The 18854-nt window shown below is 32.0% G+C and overlaps 2 protein-coding genes across 3 annotated transcripts; one reads left to right on the forward strand and one right to left on the reverse strand.

Annotated features, from left to right (window-relative positions):
- The first annotated feature begins 3784 nt into the window (after nt 1–3784).
- Nucleotides 3785–6321, forward strand: LOC124825004 (flocculation FLO11-like protein). The gene is made up of 3 exons (XM_047297538.2): nt 3785–4025; nt 4157–5962; nt 6059–6321. Exon 2 carries the CDS (start codon nt 4385–4387, stop codon nt 4973–4975), a length of 591 nt encoding a protein of 196 aa, XP_047153494.1. The 5' UTR covers nt 3785–4025; nt 4157–4384; the 3' UTR covers nt 4976–5962; nt 6059–6321.
- A 2571-nt stretch (nt 6322–8892) lies between these two features.
- Nucleotides 8893–10716, reverse strand: LOC124825003 (FCS-Like Zinc finger 8-like). Of its 2 annotated transcripts, XM_088096128.1 has the most exons (3): nt 10248–10716; nt 9410–10163; nt 8929–9330 (listed from the first exon to the last, which is right to left on the reverse strand). In XM_088096128.1, the coding sequence occupies exons 2-3, from the start codon at nt 10156–10158 to the stop codon at nt 9243–9245; spliced, it is 837 nt and encodes a 278-aa protein (XP_087952254.1). In that variant the 5' UTR covers nt 10159–10163; nt 10248–10716; the 3' UTR covers nt 8929–9242. The 2 variants fall into 2 exon arrangements, with proteins under 2 accessions (XP_047153492.1, XP_087952254.1); XM_047297536.2 differs by lacking the exon at nt 10248–10716 and having other exon boundaries at nt 8893–9330; nt 9410–10238.
- Nucleotides 10717–18854: the final 8138 nt, after the last annotated feature.

The raw sequence follows: 18854 nt of genomic DNA on the forward strand, positions 1-18854 counted from the left end.
AACATGACAAGACACGAAACACAGGGTAAGCTTATGTAATTTAATTCATGTATAAACATACATTTCACACAATCAAATAAACAAGATAATTCATCATACGTTTCATACAAAACCTAATACTAGACTGACTGTCTGGACTGTATGAAATCTGTGTAGCTACGACGTTCGTGCACCCGGGTGATGTAGTAACTGGGATACCCTCAATAGCTGCCACCCGAGGTTACTCCTATCTGTCCAAATTAACCATAAGGACTAGGACCTCCTGCCGTTCTCACACATGACCTACCCTCCTCTACGTGAGGACGAGTACTCACGGAACATCAGGATGAACCGCCAGCTTAGCATGCCTACATTCATACTTTACCAATTCCAATATTCATTCATGAGTCGTTCCTCCCCGGAACGCTCGTCCATAATCCAAACATTTCAAACCATATCACATTCTCTTCATCTTTCATTAATAATCATCTCACTTAAACATTTCACACAAAGATCCATTCGAATACCAAACACCGAACGTTCAACCCTAACTCAGAACGAGACCAAACACTTGGAGCGAGACCAAGAGGTCTCCAGTTCCAGAATGGATTTAGACCAAGATGGTTACTGTCGGTTTGAGAAAGAAACCGAGTACGATCATATATCACAAGAAACGAATGGAACGAACGTTAATTACAAAGTAAGCCAATTAGATGAATTGACTCTTGAAAGCTCCAACCTAACACCTAATTGACCAGGCCCAGTATTAAGACTCTAGGCTGGACCCAATTGATACAGACACTTCTAGATATTCAAAGAATAATACTTAGAAGAATTTCCATGAAGAACCGAATGCTTATGAACATTTAGCTTCTTTTTGGGTTTAGCATCAATAAAACCGAATGCCAGTCAATGACCGAGCACGGTAGAAAGAGTAGAATATTGAATTTAGACTAACGCTATTTTCATCAAGGTAGTTATAGAAAATAAATGAGCGCTTGGTGTAAGACCTAGCACTAAATAGTACGAACGTTTATATTTATATATATATTTTTCAGAAAGGAGAATGAGTACTTGGTGTAAGACCGAGCACTACCTCAGTACTAGCAATTGGTGTAAGACTGAGCACTATTAAACTTATATAAGAAAAACTTGGTGAATATAATAAGATACCATTTTGAGTAGTGTTTTAAGAACAACTAAAATATACAAATACATCTAAATATACTTAAGTTCATAACCGAATATCAAAGAACAACTACGTTTTGCCGAACGTTCAAGCATAGTATTACAAAACGAAGACACTCGTCCTCAACTAGGATTCTTCCCAAATGAAAGAATCCAATTTTAACCAAGTTTACTAGAAAAACTGAAAGGTTAAGGACCGTTTAGTAACGAACGTACACTTTCATAGGGGAAATTTAATACCAGAATCATTTATATTCAAACTCATTTCTCAACATATATATTCATAACTTTATACATTCATCTCATAGTAAATTTCAATATTTCATACAATTCAAACACATCAACCATCATATATCATATTAATTCAGTCAATTCAATGAACATTCATGCATTACAAAGAATCATACAAATTAAATTAATAAGCTTCCCTTACCTCTGAGCGTGAACGAACGTTCCTAGAGGCAGAATTTAAGGTTCGCCTGATTACAATTCCTTCTACCCTCACGTTCAACAATTCTTCAAACTAAACCAAACAACAGAAGATCAACAATGGCTCAGACAAGATGAAATCATGCAACCAAAACTTGGTTTGCATGTATCAGATAACGAACGGCTAAAGACAAGAAGAACTTACCAATTCAGAACTCGAAACCAATCGGTTCAAACTGAAGCTCTGGACGCCGGAAGTGCTTCTACGGTGCCTGAACGGTGATCGGAGAAGAGAAAAGATGAGATTTGGTAGAGAGAAGGGAGAGTTTTTAGAGAGAAGAAGGAGAAATGAAAATTTCAAAGTTTTGGAGAAGAAGGGTGCATGTAGAGAGTGTGACGTGAATTTCTGAAAAATCAGTTTTGCTTCCCACATCAAAACGAGCGTCCACTCATCTGCCGACACCTGCCTTCCACTATTTGATTTTCGGATTCTTGTCGCTTGACACCTTGTGTCCATTCAGAGGGTTTTTTTTTTGTGCATTTTTAATGATTCTGACAATAAATAGTGAACCAAAAATAATATAAATTAATAAAATAGTAAACTCCCTTATAATTTTATAACAAATTTAGAAATTAGTTTTGTTTATACTTTTTGTTACAGAATTTCAAATAAGGTAGTTTCTAAACATAATCCAAAATTTTCTTTTACCTAATCAATGAATTTATTTGTTGTCCAAAATTAGAAATTTTCATTCACATAAAACAAAACAAAACATTACGCATAATTTAGAAAATTGACTAAGTTAGAGTATAATGAAAGATGAATCACTTTAACTAAATGAAGCTTTTTAGAACACAAGATAAAAAGTTAAAGTGAGGTTATTCATATGAAGATTGAGGTAAAAAACAATTAAGAGATGAATACTAAAGATAGATAGATTGAGATAGTAAGAAATAACAGAAAGAAGCAAACTAAAACATAAACTAGAAAAATATAAAGAACCTAACTTTAGACATGAATATTTTTATAGTTTCAATTTCCAACAAAATATATATTTTTATAGTTTGTCGCTCATTTAAATGATTCTATCCTAAATACAAAGTATTACAAATTCAACTTATAAAAGTTATAAAAAATCAAGAACACCGAAAAATTTGAATTCAATTTTGAAAGTAGAACATAAAAAAGGTAAGTCATAGAGGATAGAAAGAGAACTTTGAACAAATGTTTAAAATTTTTGATGATTAATAAACAAATACAACTTTTTTTTCATTTCTAACTTCTGCTAAGTTTAGTACAAAATGATTTTGTCATCTCTAATTACATAAAAAAAAACTAAATATAGACAAATTTTTAAACAATGTTATAATTACGTTAGTTACACAAAACGACACGCGCTCCTCCTTACATGTCATCTTTTTCACCCATCCAACATACATTTGCAATTGTAACATGTTAATATGTTCAGTAATAACAAATATTTTTATATATTTTCAAAAGGTGAAATAATAATATAACTAATCTCGTCTTTAACAAATATTTTCAAGGCACCTTATTTTTTTCAAACTGAATATGTTTAAAAAAATAAAACAATATATAATTACTTTTCTACAATTTGTTTTTCATAAAACTGAGAGAATAAATCTCAATATTTTCCCATCTTTTAATTTTAAATTGTGTTTGTGAAATTTGGAATTTTTGATAAGATTGGGGAAACGTAGGTTTTTGGCAATGTCATACCTTTCGGCGGACACAATAAAGCATAAATATACTTTTTCTGAGACTGCTTTAGTTAATCCCTTTATAGTTTACCTTGCCAAGTAAAGAACAGACCTCTCCAACTGGCACGTGTACATCGTAGCAGGTGATATGCACAGAGGTGGATTAAAAACCGGCACCAGCAGGTTACCTTTAGGTACATTGCATGTCGTACCTGTTGAAGGTTCAACACAAATCTAATCCAGCTCAGCATTTACACAATATTGGTTGTAATTATTTAATTAAGAAAAAAAAAAAGAGATAGAAATTATGATTTAAAAGGAGTGACGCAATAAAGAAAAAAAAATGAAAGCATAACTCATATTGACCAGACCAACCACTCCTATTAGCACTCACATTATATTATATTATGTTAATTAAATTAAATTAAATATGAACTAATACAGATATATAATGATATTGGTGTATAGAGTGATGACGAGGTTCATCTCATTTTCAGATCCAGTGCTAGGGAGCTGGTTTTTTTTTGTAGATTTTTCATTTCCAACCATGCAACTTTCAGTGCTTCCAAACTAAATCAAACAAAACCATAAATCAAATACAAGTTAACCTACACCATAAAACCACTGTAGTTCTGAGCAAAAACCAACTCTACTATCATACCCTTCTCGTGTTCTCCTTTTGAATTTTTTTTCTCTTCCACTGATGGGTAATTTTCGTGCTCCCTCTTGAGAAAATGTTGATTTGATGCCTAAGAAAGTACAATTTTTTTTTAAATAATTTGTATGGCAGTGTTCTAATATTCTTTATTTTTGTATTCTTTGCTCTCTTTTTTTCCAGTGTCAGAAAGCTTCTGTGGTTGATTTGAACCGGTGAGATTTCTACCTGGGTGTTGTAGCTGTGGTGGACAAGGTTTTCGGTTACATGCTTGGTTTGGGAGGGAGATTATCTAGAACGGCAAAGATTTTGGTTTTGGGCTGGTCTTTGATACCTTGTACTGAGTTGTAGTACTTGGATCTAGTAGATATAACCTGTAAATCGCTCTTTGACTCGGTTATTGTGGGTGCTATGGAGACCCTTTTTGTTGTTGAGCAGCATAAGAACCAATACTACAGCAGGTCCAAGTCCCAGGGTCATGCTCGATTCGGGGGTTCACCTTCCAGGGGCTTTAGGGATATCAATTGCAGGACTTTTGAGTCTGGGAGGACAGGTATATTGCCATCTCCTTTGAAATCTCATGGTTCCCCTAAATCACCACCTAACTCTGACTACAAAACGTTTGGGAAAGTAAAAGTTACTCCCAAGAGCACCCCAATTCCCATCAATGGTATAGCTTGTAGGAGAAAAGAGAGAGAAGATGTCCCTGGTGGTGTTGATCTTTTGCTTTCTGAGTTATGGGCTGGTCCTACCTACTCAAATTCTCCACCTCCTAGTTCCTTACCAATTCCCAAGTTTTCTGTCAAACCAAAGAGGACTGTGTCCCTTAATCTTCCTGGTTCCTCCCCTGAGATTGAAATGCGCCCGGTGGCTAAATCTGCACCCTCTTCCCCTGCCAGGGAGCATTTGGATTTGCCTTTTACTAGGGATCTCTTTGTTAATGCTGATTCTGCTACGAAGACCCTGTGTCGGATTCTTAATCTTAACATCAATGACTACTGAAATGCAAGGAGGAATAGGCTCCTGTAAGAAAGTCCTTTTAATGAAAGTGGGTTAGTGTTAGATATGTGTAGATACCAAATAACGTTTGTAAGCTAGTAGTCTAAGTTTATGTAGCTTTCGGTTGTGGTGGTACCCTTGACAATCTTGGCTGTCATGGTGGGTCAACATTCTCCTGATTTTGGAAGTGGATGGAGCTTAGCTGTGGAGAGGGTAACTGGGTGTGTACTGGAGGAATCTACTGAAAACAGGCATTGCTGTGGATCATGCAAGGAAGCTTCCGTGAATATGGTTGGTATGTAGAATGGTGGTAATGATGGGTAGAAGTGGCATGGGATGGACTTTAATATACTGGACCTGAAGAAAGTTTCATTCAAGTTGAATCATCCTAAATATATGATTTAGATTTCTTAGCATCATCTCCTTACAGAGTAGTTAACTTTTCCTTGTTCTCTCGTAGGAAGGTCTCTTGCTTTAGATACTGTGTATATGATTTCAAATTCTCACATCTCCTTCCCTGTCCGCTCTCTCTGTTTCTTCTTTCTAATGTTCTTAATCATTCAATCTTCTATTCTAATTTCTTTTTGCTTGCCTTCTCTGCCTGACATGATTTTATGGTGCTCATAGGTGCCATATCAGTCTTCTTCTACATGTTTATTCAGTTTGCTTGCTACTTACCTTTCTCACCTGTCTTTCTTTTCCCCTAGTCATTTTGTTTCTCTTTGTTAATTTTGTATTAGTAATCCTCATTGAGGGTATAGTTTACCCTTCAGTATCTTTTCTGTTTTTTTTCAAAGAAAAGTAAGAAGGGATTTGTATTAGTCTTTGTTATCCGCTTCAGATTTTAGGATCAATCCATGTCACTCCACCTACTAGTAAAGCCCTGAAATGTTCAATCCAAGTTATGCTTATTTCCTTAGTCCTAGTAGTTCTCTCCTGGTTTATCTTCCATCTCCATGGAGTGTTGACCATGCTATGCCAAATGTTAAGGTATGATCTTACTTGGTCATTATTCAAATACTTGTGCTATAATCTTTTCATGCCATTACACTGCAGTTGCTAAGAATTGTTCAATGTGTTCATCAGGGTGGCAACTTACGAAGGCTGTTTCAGTTGTGAATCGTGAGTTGTGGTCAGTTGTATTTCAGTTGTTCTACGTAGTGTGCCTTGTCTGTGTTTCTTTCTTTCTGCCTCTGTAACTTGTGGAATTTGTCTGGTCTGCTTAAATGTAATGTTGGTGATTGTTATCTAGATTGCATTTTGTATCTTAATCAAATACTTATTCTCCTGAGTAATTTACATAGAAATTCGTCCAAGGCTATGGCCTATGGCATGATTACATGCAGTAACTATGGCCTATGGCATGATTACATGCAGTTTTATGAACTTATGTATCTTATGTCGTTATTTGGTCTTTAAATGCATTGAATTCCTAATACTGATGGAACTTGGATTACTAAACATTCAGCAGTGATTTAGTATCATGTTAGAATAATTACAACTCAGAATGGTCTATAATCTATTTCCTGCTATGGCAACTGCATGTTTGGTTCAATTGTATAAACAAGTTGGCACGAGGGAACGTGCAGGGGTAAGGTGTGGAGTACTATATAACATTCCTAAAATCTCAAAATATTTCAGTAGTCTTATTAGGATACTTGTTCAGTTCAGTTCATGTGATATCAACAATTTCTCTTTTAAATTTTCGTAGCAGTAGCTGATGTTTGTGTAGCTGACCTAATTCTAAACCTATCATTTCTAACTCATTTTTTGTCTGTTGCTTCAGTTCTAGGTTAAATATGCTCCAAACTTGTTAGTTACATTTTCAACAACTGTTATTGGAAAATTTATTTAAATTGTATCGAATTCACACTTGACGTTATTATTCAAGAATTTAGAAATATCATGAATTTTCTTGATTTAAAAAAAATAGTCATATAGTTTTTCTGTAATGTTAATTTCTCTCCCAGTCTAATATAATATATATATATATATTATTAAAAATTGATTGTGAAACATTTTGTTATTAAAATATAAATGATTAAAAAAGAAGATATATTTAGAAAAAATTGAGACATGAAAAGGAAGCAACAGTTGAGACATAAAATGGAACTGAAGGAAAGGAAAATGCATTTGATATGATGTTTGGAAATGGGAAATTTTCAAAGATCCGCTTTTACTCTCTCATAATTCCAGTCTTTCCTTCATTTTGACTGATGCATACTGTGTAAGACGTTCATGCTTCATAAATTAAACAGTTGATATTGCAAACTCATGAAAAGTGTTTGAAGAGAGTGGACAGTATGAACAGTTTGAAAAGTGCATAATTTGAATGAAATATCTCATCTAGAGAGATAATTGTAGAGAAGTATGAATTGGTGAAAGATGTCTGAGTGACATTAATTTCTCATCCGTAATAACTAATAATTCCAGCAAATGTCAAAGGAGTCGCCATCTTCTAGGTTACCTTTCTTTGTTCATTGTCAAAATTAATTGAGCATCTCAACGTTTTAGCACGCTCACTTTACAGTACCTTGGGTCCCAACTTCAACGTGTTCTTGTTTTCACCGTAGTGGTTGAAATGCACCTTCCAGAATGTCCATTTCCTTAATTAATGGCTCTGTGAGTACAACACTGCTGATTTTCAGGCGCATATACTTCCATTTTCAACTTAATCGATAGTTTTTTCAGTTTCAGTCCAATTTAAAGTTTAGTATTAATAATGTCATAATTGATTTTAAGGAAAATCCTACAATCTCTTCTATAAACACGTCATTGATTGTTGTTATGTTTAGGGTTAATTTAGACCTTTTGGAAGCCTGTGCCTGATCCAGACACACTCATTGTTGAGGCTGTTAAATCAAATGTGATTATGGTGTTGTTGGGACATGGGACACCATTTTTCAAATTTAATATTTATTCCTTCCCTCTTATATTATTTCTTTCTTAAATATTTTAAAACTAATTCAAAGTATGACATCAATGCATTCCTAAAATAATTTCTAATAAAAATTATATTTAATATTTTAAATAATTCCTTAAATAGATTATAGCTTGACAGTTTTTTTTTCTAATTTTAATATGGTTAATTAATATCTTTAATTTGATAAAATATACATTAAATTTATGATAAAATATTTCTTTTACAAATTAACGTTTTATCTAATAAATAAATAAATTTAAATGTATGAATTATATTGTAATTAAAATTTAAATAAAAAATAAATGAATACATTTGAATGTATTAATTATATTTTAGAATTATAATGATAATTGTGATGTGAGATTAATTATAACTATTGTGAATTTTAATTTTTTTAAAGTTAATATAAAAAATAAATATAAAATAAAAAATTTAAAAAGTAAAAGTTAAGAAGGTTAAATATCTTGATACTTTAAGATAATAGATTTTCTCTTACATTAATTGTCAAAATAATGAAAAAGAAAATGTAGATAAAATGAAAGGATAGTTGGTTGAGAGAGGGTGATAACTTTTCTCTTATAGTTGTGGATTTCATTCATAGTAGGAGTAAATATTTTCTTAAAATCAAAATATAATACTAAATTTTTAATTTTTTGAGTGAATTATTAATATGATTAAATAACTAATACTTTATTGTTTTTTCTAAAAGTAATATACTTGGAGATCAGTTAAACTGCATAGAATAACTTTTATCCGTATATAATTTATTTATTTTTATATAGAAGCCTAATATTCAATTATTTGGTTGATAATAAGAGGTAAGGAAAATGACTATTAACAAGTTATATATTTGTCTGTCAATGTCATTTTTTAAAAACTATCTCTAATGGTTGCTGGAATTTTGTCAATCCAGCGGCGTGAACATAATAATAATAATATTACTAAAATTTCTCGTAAGGTAGGAATCTTCTCGAGAAAAATAATGAATTGGTCCCCATTTCCAATAATATGCATCATCATCTACTCAGATAAGAAGAAAATAACAATAAAGATGCAATATTTTCAGTCATATTTCATCATCATCGTCACCATCTTCAGCCAAAAACAAAGGCAGAAAACCGTAAGCAATCTAAAACTACTCATTTCTTGAAATAAACTCTACATCCTCATCCTCTCTTATCTCTATTTGCAAGGAGAAGCCAAAATAACAAAACCAAAACACTTCAAAAAGGTAAATATAATATGCTATCTAGAAATTCTAACCAAGAATAGAAAACTGTGACTAGATGCTTATCCCATCATAATCTATCACTTTCAGGCTGTGCTATGCAACTCAAAAAATGACCATCAGTATTCGTCAAATTCTGAAATTTCTGCTCCATCCAGCACCATCTCTTCCTGACGACATTCTTTGCTGCAGAAAGCTTTCTCTCCTCTGCAAAACACAACCCAGATAATAAGAGAAAAAGTCATGTCATAACTAGGAAGAAAATGGAATCGGAAGTGAACCTTACCTGTAAATAAAAATGTCATTTGTCTGCTGGAGATGCTTCTTGCAAGTGTGACAAATGCTAAGAAAATTGAGTGAAGGTGAGAGAGTGTTATTGGGGAGGGAACAGTAACTTTCCACGATACAATTGTCGAATATATGTGTTGTTCTAGGATTAGGTCCATGAGATATCACACACGTGTACTCTTCAAAAAGTTCCATCTCACTCAAACTCATAACACCCGTTGCAACCGATAACGGAGAATCCTTTATTTGCTTTTGCGAATCCTTGGTTTTGGCAGCAAAACCAGCAACAGCACATGTTTTAGTTGATTCAGAAGATGAAGGAGGGAGTGGCAGTGGAGGGATTTTGACCCTATGCTTAGTTCCAAAGAGAACAGTTCCACTACACGGTTTAGCTGCGGTCTGAAGAACAGGTTCATCTTTAAGTGCACCAACAAGAGCAAGACCAATGCCTTTTGAGTCCCATGAAGTTCTGTTTTCAGAGGGTACTCTTGGGGGGGCAAAAGTTTCGATCTTCTTCTCATGTGACAAAGGATTCCCAAATGGGGTTAAGGCTCTGGTGTCAAGAATGGAGGTGGGGCTTCTCAAAGCCTCAGCTCCCGAGAGACACTTGACTGAGAAGTCACGGAATTTGGGTGAAAACAAAGAAGGGATGGTTCTTATGTAACTCTGATTTGGACTTGGCTGGGAGCTGTGATCACCCATCAAACCTGGTTTGGTGACAGCTCTTGATCTGTTTCTGAGCAGCATAAGTCCTTAATGAAGAATAAAGAGAACAAGTAGAGTTAAATGTTAGCAAAGGAAACAAAAGAAGCAAAAAATCTGTGACATGTATGTACCTTAATTACAGTTGAGGTTGGGGTTAAAAAGAGTCCTAGTGTTCTGGGAATGTTTGTGAGGAATTTGTGACAAAGTGAAAAAAGAAGGGGTGATCTCAAAGTGTCAGACTAACTGAATTCTCTCTTCTTGTTAATTTTCTTCAAGAGGAAAAAAAAGGCATATATGCCCATAAAACAGAAATTGTAGTGCAACAAGTACTGGTACTTTGGGCTTATGATTTTTCTTTTTCGTTTCTCAATTTTCAATTCTCCAACTTTACGCAGAACAAGTAGAAAGAGGAAAGAAAAGAGAGAAAGGTTTGGAGTTGGATGAGAGAGAGGGATAGATGCCCGAATATGGTTTCTAAAGGAAGATAAAGCAAAGCAAAAGATGTTGTGTGCATGAAAATCAATCAAACCTTGTTACTTGAAAGCTTTGCTTTCGTTTTCAGTTTTTCTTTCATAACATACTATTTTTTCTCTCTATAATAAATCGCAACTGTTTCATTTGAAAGAATGACCCTCTACATTTCTTTTATTATTTGCTTTGTCTTTTCCTATGCTTTTTCACTCTCACTCATCCAAGCTATTTCATTCAAGGCCAGATTATTTAATTCAAAATAAATCACTAGTAATGTTAATACTGTTTTTTAATTATTTAATTATTATTATTTTCAAAATCAGATTTACATTCAGAAAACAACGCTTCCATCTATAAATGTTTACCACCTTTTAATCTCCAAAACCTAAAATCTAAGATATTTTTAATGCATTTAATTTGAACACCATAACATAACTACGAATGTATATATAGTGTTAGAGTCCTGTGCACTAACGAGCATGCAATGCAACACATCGATTTGTTCAAACTTTTTTAACAAACAAAATAAAAATATGAAAAGAAGGTTAAATCTGAAAAACTCCAAGAACAAAACAAAAATTCAAACGGACTTTCGGGTGTTCTGTACTTTTTGAGATTTGAATTTAAGAATTACGATAAAATTTTTAATATATTTTTAACGAGGTGTTTTTTTTTTAATTTCAAAATATGGTGTTATTTTTTAATTTAAAATTCTATGCATAAACATTGGATTCTTAAGTAGAAAATTCCGGGAAAAGGTTACCATGCATATAGTTTACTCTTATTATATCATTAATTAAAACACAATTTGGTATATGATGTTTTGACTTTTTACACTCACATCTTTAATAATTTTTATATGCAATTCACGCACCATTCTTGTATTAGTCAACCAAATTTTATCCATTGTTTCAATACCCTTCTTTTATGTTTTTTTTTTCAATTCTTAATCGTCTATCAAATTATTTTCTTTTATCTATTTTAAAATTGAAATTTAATATACTTTTAAAGAATTTTTTAATAAACATATGATTTAAGTTATTTATTATGATATATATATATATATATATATATATATATATATATTACATTATAGTAATTTATTATAAGATTTGATCATACTATAATTTATATATTAATTTTTTATTTAAAATTAACATTTATCCGGTATAATTAACATGCTTAAAATATTAATTATAATTTTAATTGAGTTGTTAAGTTTGTATTTTTTTTTCCTTTTCCTTAATTAGCACATTTTTATATAACTTGGGTTGGGGTGGTATAAGTTTAAGAGAAGAAAAGGTTCTGTAGAAGCTCTTAAATTTAAATTGTGATAACATTTGTAAAGCTTCCATGATGATTAAATTCAACAGTAGTTCTTCTTCTTTTACTTACATAAATTTAGCAATAGTTATTAGATAAATCCCACCAAAGGATAAAAAATTTGATTAGTATTTCATATACTAGTTTCATTGTTACTTGAGTTGAGTTCTTGCAAGAGAAGATACCAATAAATTATCAGTAAATGATATAATAAAGTAATATGTTATCTCCAACTTAAAATTTCAAGACAAAATAAATATGCAAATATTTTTTTTTTACATACCCAAACCTATACTCTAAATCCTAAAAACTTGAACAGATAGTTGACATATTTTTATTATAAAAATGATAGAGTATGAACTTTGATTGAGTCATTACACACTAGGATGGTTGAAGTGTACTCTTTGTATAAACAACTTTATATGTAGTTATGGCTTAGATATGCAAGTTTGTAACTTGTAAGTTGAGGTAATGTATTGAATTATTAAACCATAGTGTTGTTTGGAATAAATTATTTGCACATATTTATTCTATAACTGAAATTGTGCAACATCCCATGTGAAATATTCCAAACTAGAAAATTGAATCCCTTTTTGAGAGAGTTTTTAAAGCATCACGATGCAATGGAGTTAAATAGAAGACATACCTCAAATACATACAATGTATATTTGAGTGTAAGCATTACATGGTAATTCTTTTGCTTAGTTTTTCCACATAAAGAAAGGATCATTGTAATGTTTACATAATATAATTAAGGGAATCATGATCCGTGTAGAATGTCTCATCAAATTGTGCTATTGATGATTTATTAGTACAACACAAAAACAACAGTCGCGCAAAACAAAAACATAAGGTAGTGGGTGAAAGAAAGTGTGTGGTCCATCTACTCAATCAAAAACATGTGGGTCATAAATGGAAATAAATAAAAGAAAAAGATTTCGGAATTTGAGAAATGCTGGGGCCCACTTATCAAGGGTGTTGCTGTGGCAGCAACTTTCATGCTCCCACTCCAGCTCGACGCCAAATACGTACACTCATAATTTATTGCCGTATTTTCTACGCTTCTATGTCACGACATTTCTTAAAATTGAAAAAACACAAAATACGCTCACAAAACTGTTTTTGTTTTCTTTTCAAAATAATATTATTTTATTAAATAGATTTTCTTCGCCACATAAAACATTGATAGAATTTATATTGTTAAATAATTTTTCTTATGGATATAAATTTTAAAATATTTTTTATAAGTCAATCGTGTGATATTTGTTTTAGAGTGACATAACTTTGGCTTTTGCATCAAAGTAGGCAAATATGCTTTTAATATTACCAAAATGGGCAAATTCAAACCATATTACGAAAATGGGGAAGTCGTGGGGGGTCCAAACGACTTCAATTGAAGAAGTCGTGCCCCCCTGCACGACTTCACACTGTTGATATAAACAGTGTTGAAGTTGTGCACCCCAAAAATGACTTCTGACGACGGTAATCGATTACAACGTAACGGTAATCGATTACAGAGTGTTGAAATCGTGACCACCCTACACGACGCCCGGGCGCGAGCTTCTCGCAAAAACTAGCACCCGGCGCCCCTCTTTTAGCTGGACGAGCGTCCTCTCTTGCGTCCATAGGGCGAGCGTTCTCTTCTCGCTGGACGAGCGTCCTCTCGTACGTCTTCGCTGGACGAGCGTCCACTTCTGCTTGCAAGACGAGCGTCCATTGCGCGTCTTTGCTGGACGAGCGTCCTCTTCTGCTCGCTTGACGAGCGTCCACTGCTCGCTCAGAGCGCAGAGTGCTTCTTGCTACACAATCAAGCTGGTAATCGATTACCGAAATGTCGTAATCGATTACCAGTACGTTTTCTGCCTGGTCACCATTTCAACACTCTGTAATCGATTACCAAATCAATGTAATCGATTACAGGACCCAGAAGTCATTTTTGGGGTGCACGACTTCAACACTGTACCTATGAACAGTGTGAAGTCGTGCAGGGGGGCACGACTTCTTCTTTTGAAGTCGTTTTGGCCCCCGACGACTTCAGCGCAGAGTGCTTCTTGCTACACAATCAAGCTGGTAATCGATTACTGAAATGTCGTAATCGATTACCAGTACGTTTTCTGCCTGGTCACCATTTCAACACTCTGTAATCGATTACCAAATCAATGTAATCGATTACAGGACCCAGAAGTCGTTTTTGGGGTGCACGACTTCAACACTGTACCTATGAACAGTGTGAAGTCGTGCAGGGGGGGCACGACTTCTTCTTTTGAAGTCGTTTTGGCCCCCCACGACTTCACTTTCGGTCAAATTTTGCCTATTTTGGTAATAAAGAAGGCATATTTGCCTACTTTGGTGCAAAAGCCCATAACTTTATATGCTTTTAAAATTTCAAAATAAGAATAAATCTTAAAACATGACTATTTATTTATGATAAATTTTTTCGGAAAAATGTTTGCTAAATATCGAAAATAAAATATAAATATTATACCAAAAGTAAATAGTGCTAATGCTATTTTTAATTAGAACAGAGACTTGGTCTTAACGATATACATACTAAAAACATTTTATGGATTATTATTAGGAAATAGAACCGAGTTTAGTCACCCGTATCCATATATAAGTCTAATCTAAATTATGTCATTCATTTAACTCTATTAAACACATTTTCATTTGTAACGAAGAAATCTCTCTGGAATGAATTCAGACATGGAAAAGGAAAACTAAAATTAAATTCTTTTTGTCATTTGTAATTCCTCCAGGACAGAAGAAAGGATAATAAAGCAGGGCTTAGCAATTATGTGGTCTATCTGTTTTAGATGGAAGAAGAGAAGAAAAATGTATTCAAAATACTCAATAAATATTTTTTTAATTTTTTTTAATGTATTAAACTTTTACTTCTCTTTCATTATATTTTACTTTTGTTTCATTACTTTTCTTTTTTCACTTTTACTTTTGTTGTTTTTATAAAAACAATACATATCTAAAAGGGGAAAAAAAGAAAATACAAGTATGAATAATGACATTACTATGTTACCTAATTTTCTTATATGTAAAGAGATGCTTATACATATAACTCGAAAATTTGACTGTAAAATTTATTAGCATAAATTGAATAAGTGAAAAGAAAACTATTTCAATAAGTTAAAAGTGCTCATAGTCATGCTATAAAATTTAAATAGATATTCCACAAATTTTACCAACTACTGTCTAAATGTAATACTATAAAATTTTCTCATCGTTCAAATTAAAATTAAGCCTAAACAATGTATTCGAAATTAATATAGACATACTCTTTAAAAGAATCATTACAAAAATTATCTATCTGATACATTTTTATTTTACTAGTGTGAAAACATGCTTTCCTATCAAAGTATACTACTTAAATTCTTAATTTATTTAGAACATATTATATTTTGTATATTGCCAACCAGAAATCATCTGATATTAGTTTAATTTATGTAATCTCACAATATGAAAAAGTTTTATACATAGTAAAAAATTAATATATTTATCATAGACACATTAGGATTGAATGACTATATAAAAATATTTTACATTATAATACATAGGGTCATTAAACAATATAAAAATATTATTTAATGACAGTATGAAAATATTTCAATTAAATTTTTAATTATTAAAAAATAGTTTTAGTAATATAATTTAATTAGAAGTTGAAAGAATACTTGATCTCTTAAAATGCAATTTCATTTTTGTTGTCATTTTGTTAATTCTAAAAGCTAAATATTAGGAGTAAGCATTAGATTTGAGGAGCAAAGGAAGTTTATTCCTTGGATAAATCTACTTCACGGGCGAGATTGAAGAAGCATTGATGCTACGTTTTCCAATCATGTATGTCTCCAACATGGGATTTTAATGCGTCTTTTTCAATTCCCATAGCCACACCCGTCAAAATGGGTCCATGCTCATTTTGTTGTTTGATCATGGGTAGTTGTTAATGGTTGTTGTCGAATTTCCAACACTAATTGTTGTGATTTTTTTAGTTTATTTTGATTTATGAAGTTTCCACATTTTAGATTCAGTAATTAACGTTTTTTAAGATGAGCATGAAATGTAAAGGATGAAGTTACAACGCTAAAATGATGTTAGTGGTTATCATGGGTTTATATTAAGTAGGAGATGAAAAAAACTCACCCCAATTATTGTAAGTACCATTGTGAAAACAAGATGTGAGAATACCAAGGATATACAAAAATCTTAAAAAACTATTATATGGATGGTTATAAAAAATACGAATATGTTATTTAGTGGTTGTAGACTTAATTTTGCTTACATTTTTTATATATAAATACTCATTCCATTGAAATATTGGTACTTAGACATATTAAAAAAAATTATAATTGAAATTTTTTAGTCTATTGTATTTTTTTTATATAGTTTTAAGACTTATGAACATAGAGGGATTCATCTTAAGATATAGGTTGAAAGTTCCATATTGGTTGATTATAAGTTCACTTTAAAGTATATAAGTGAGTGGAAACTTTATATTACAACTTGATTTTATAAGATTGAGTTAGACTTAATGTTTAATTCTTAAGATGATATTACAATAGGTTTTTATAGTCTATCCTAGCGAAATTTGATATTTGTTGAATTTATTGTTGCACCCGCTATCGGGTTACTATCAGACCACCCATTAATATATATATAATCCCAAGAATGAGAGATGTATATAACTCGACATGAGGGGGTGTGTTGGAAGTCTCACATCGACTAGAGATAACAATGTGCAGTATATATGTGGGTGCAAACCTCACCTTACAAGCCAATTTTGTAAGATTGAGTTAGACTTAAAGTATACTTCTTAACAATATGTTTGGATTGTACTTCAAATCTAACTGAACCTTATAAAACTGCTTAAACAATCTATTGCTGACACTACAGGAAAAGTGTTATTTTCCGAAGGAATAATACCGACGGCCTCTGGGGCCTTCGGTAAAGTTGACTTATCGAAGGATGTACCGACGGTCATGTAAGTGATTGATTACCGAAGGCTTTTTAAGTTTACCGAAGGCTCGATAGGCCGTCGGTATATTGATCGACCTAATGAAATGAAAATTGCTGAAAACCCATGATGATGTTATACACAATCGTTAAACAAATTAATTACATAAAAAAATTAAAATTTGGAAATAACTATAACGACGATTGGTTATTAACCATTGTGATTTTGGGATCTCAATCAAAGAATCTGGTGTTGGCGGGTTTATATCACAATGGTTTGTGCCATAACCGTCAGGGAAGTTAATTTTTTTTAAATAACCTATTTACAATTTTGTTTTACTAAAAACCTGTCAAAGGTTTCCAAAAATTCAGTTAGTTCAAAGAAATATATATAACATAGAAAAGGATTTTAATAGATCTTAGATATAACTATTTAATCTTTGGACAAAGTTCTTAAAGATTTAAAACTACTGAACTAAATCTAACTATCAACTTATAAATTCTTATATCTAGAAAGAAAATACTTTGTCCATATTTTCTAAACATAGGATAATGCTTTTCAATCCATTGATTGTTCATCAACAATTCTACAAAAGTAAATTGAAGTTAAAATTAGTACATATGAAAATGAATTAGGACATTTGTTTAAATGAGATAAATCATATTACCCCATTTAAACCACTTTCATAACTGGCTTCCACAATGGTTGTTATCCATTGTTATGTAGTAGCCACACTCAAAGCCATTAGTTTGTTTATTACACTATACCATAGTTAAACTCATTAGATAAATTATATGATAACACATAGTAAATGAATGATATAGTGTCAAACATCTAACTTGCACCAATACGAAAGATAAAAAACTTTGACCTCTTCTTCCATATGTTAGTCAAAGTTGTCTTTCTTTTTTTTCCAAAATCAACATGAAGACCTTTGACCTTCTCATAAATATGGATACCAGTTAAAGGAATTGTAGAAATGTCATGTGCTTGGTGTCCATTGAAGGCCTTTATCAATCTACAATGATATTGATTTAGAAATTTGTGATGCCAAAGATATAATGTTTTCCTCCCATGTTTTAACTGCTCATATGATTATTTTTCTTCACAAAATGGACATACTCTATGACCTTTCTCACTATAATATGACAAGTTTTCATATGCAAGAAAGTTGTTGATAGTATAAAATAACATTGCATGCATCTGAAAAGATTCATTGGCAAAGGCATCAAAGACCTCAAACCCATAATCCAATAACAACTTCAAGTTATCAATCAATGGAATAAGATCAATGTCTATGTCATTCCTTGGTTATCGTGGACCAGAAATCATCATAAATAACATAATGTACTTTTTCTTCATACACAAACCTGGAGGCATGTTATAAATAACTAACAAAACATACCATGAATTATGATTAGTTCTTAAAATTTTATAAGGATTCATTCCATTTGTAGCTAGTCCAACCCTCAATTCCTTGATTCCATTCTGAATGCAAGAAATTCTTTATCAATGTTCTTTAATTATATAAAATCTACAGGATGAGAAAGTAGTCCATCACATTTCCGTTCATCAGCATGTCATCTAAGATTTTTAGCATCAATTGGATTTGTAAACATATATTTAAACCTTGGAATTATTGGTAGATACCAAACTCTCTTCAAAGGAGGGTTGTGATCTGTGACCTCATCAATATTCTCTTGATCACCATCTTTGACTTTATAATGTGACAAACCACACTTGGGGCATCTTCTTAACTTTGTAAACTCTTTTCTATATAAAATAAAATCATTAGAACATGAATGAATATTTTGATATTCCAAACCCATCGAATAAAGTATATTCTTTGCCTTATAATTTCAGTCAAGTAGTGCATTACTTTCATGAAGCATTTCCTTAAACAATTGAAGTAATTATGTGAGCTTTGATTAGTTCACTCATTCAATGCCTTCAAATTTATCAACCATAACACTTTTGATAA

Source organism: Vigna umbellata, chromosome 8 (assembly GCF_029865625.1).
Source record: "Vigna umbellata cultivar VRB3 chromosome 8, Vumbellata_1.0, whole genome shotgun sequence".
NCBI classification, from domain to species: domain Eukaryota; kingdom Viridiplantae; phylum Streptophyta; class Magnoliopsida; order Fabales; family Fabaceae; genus Vigna; species Vigna umbellata.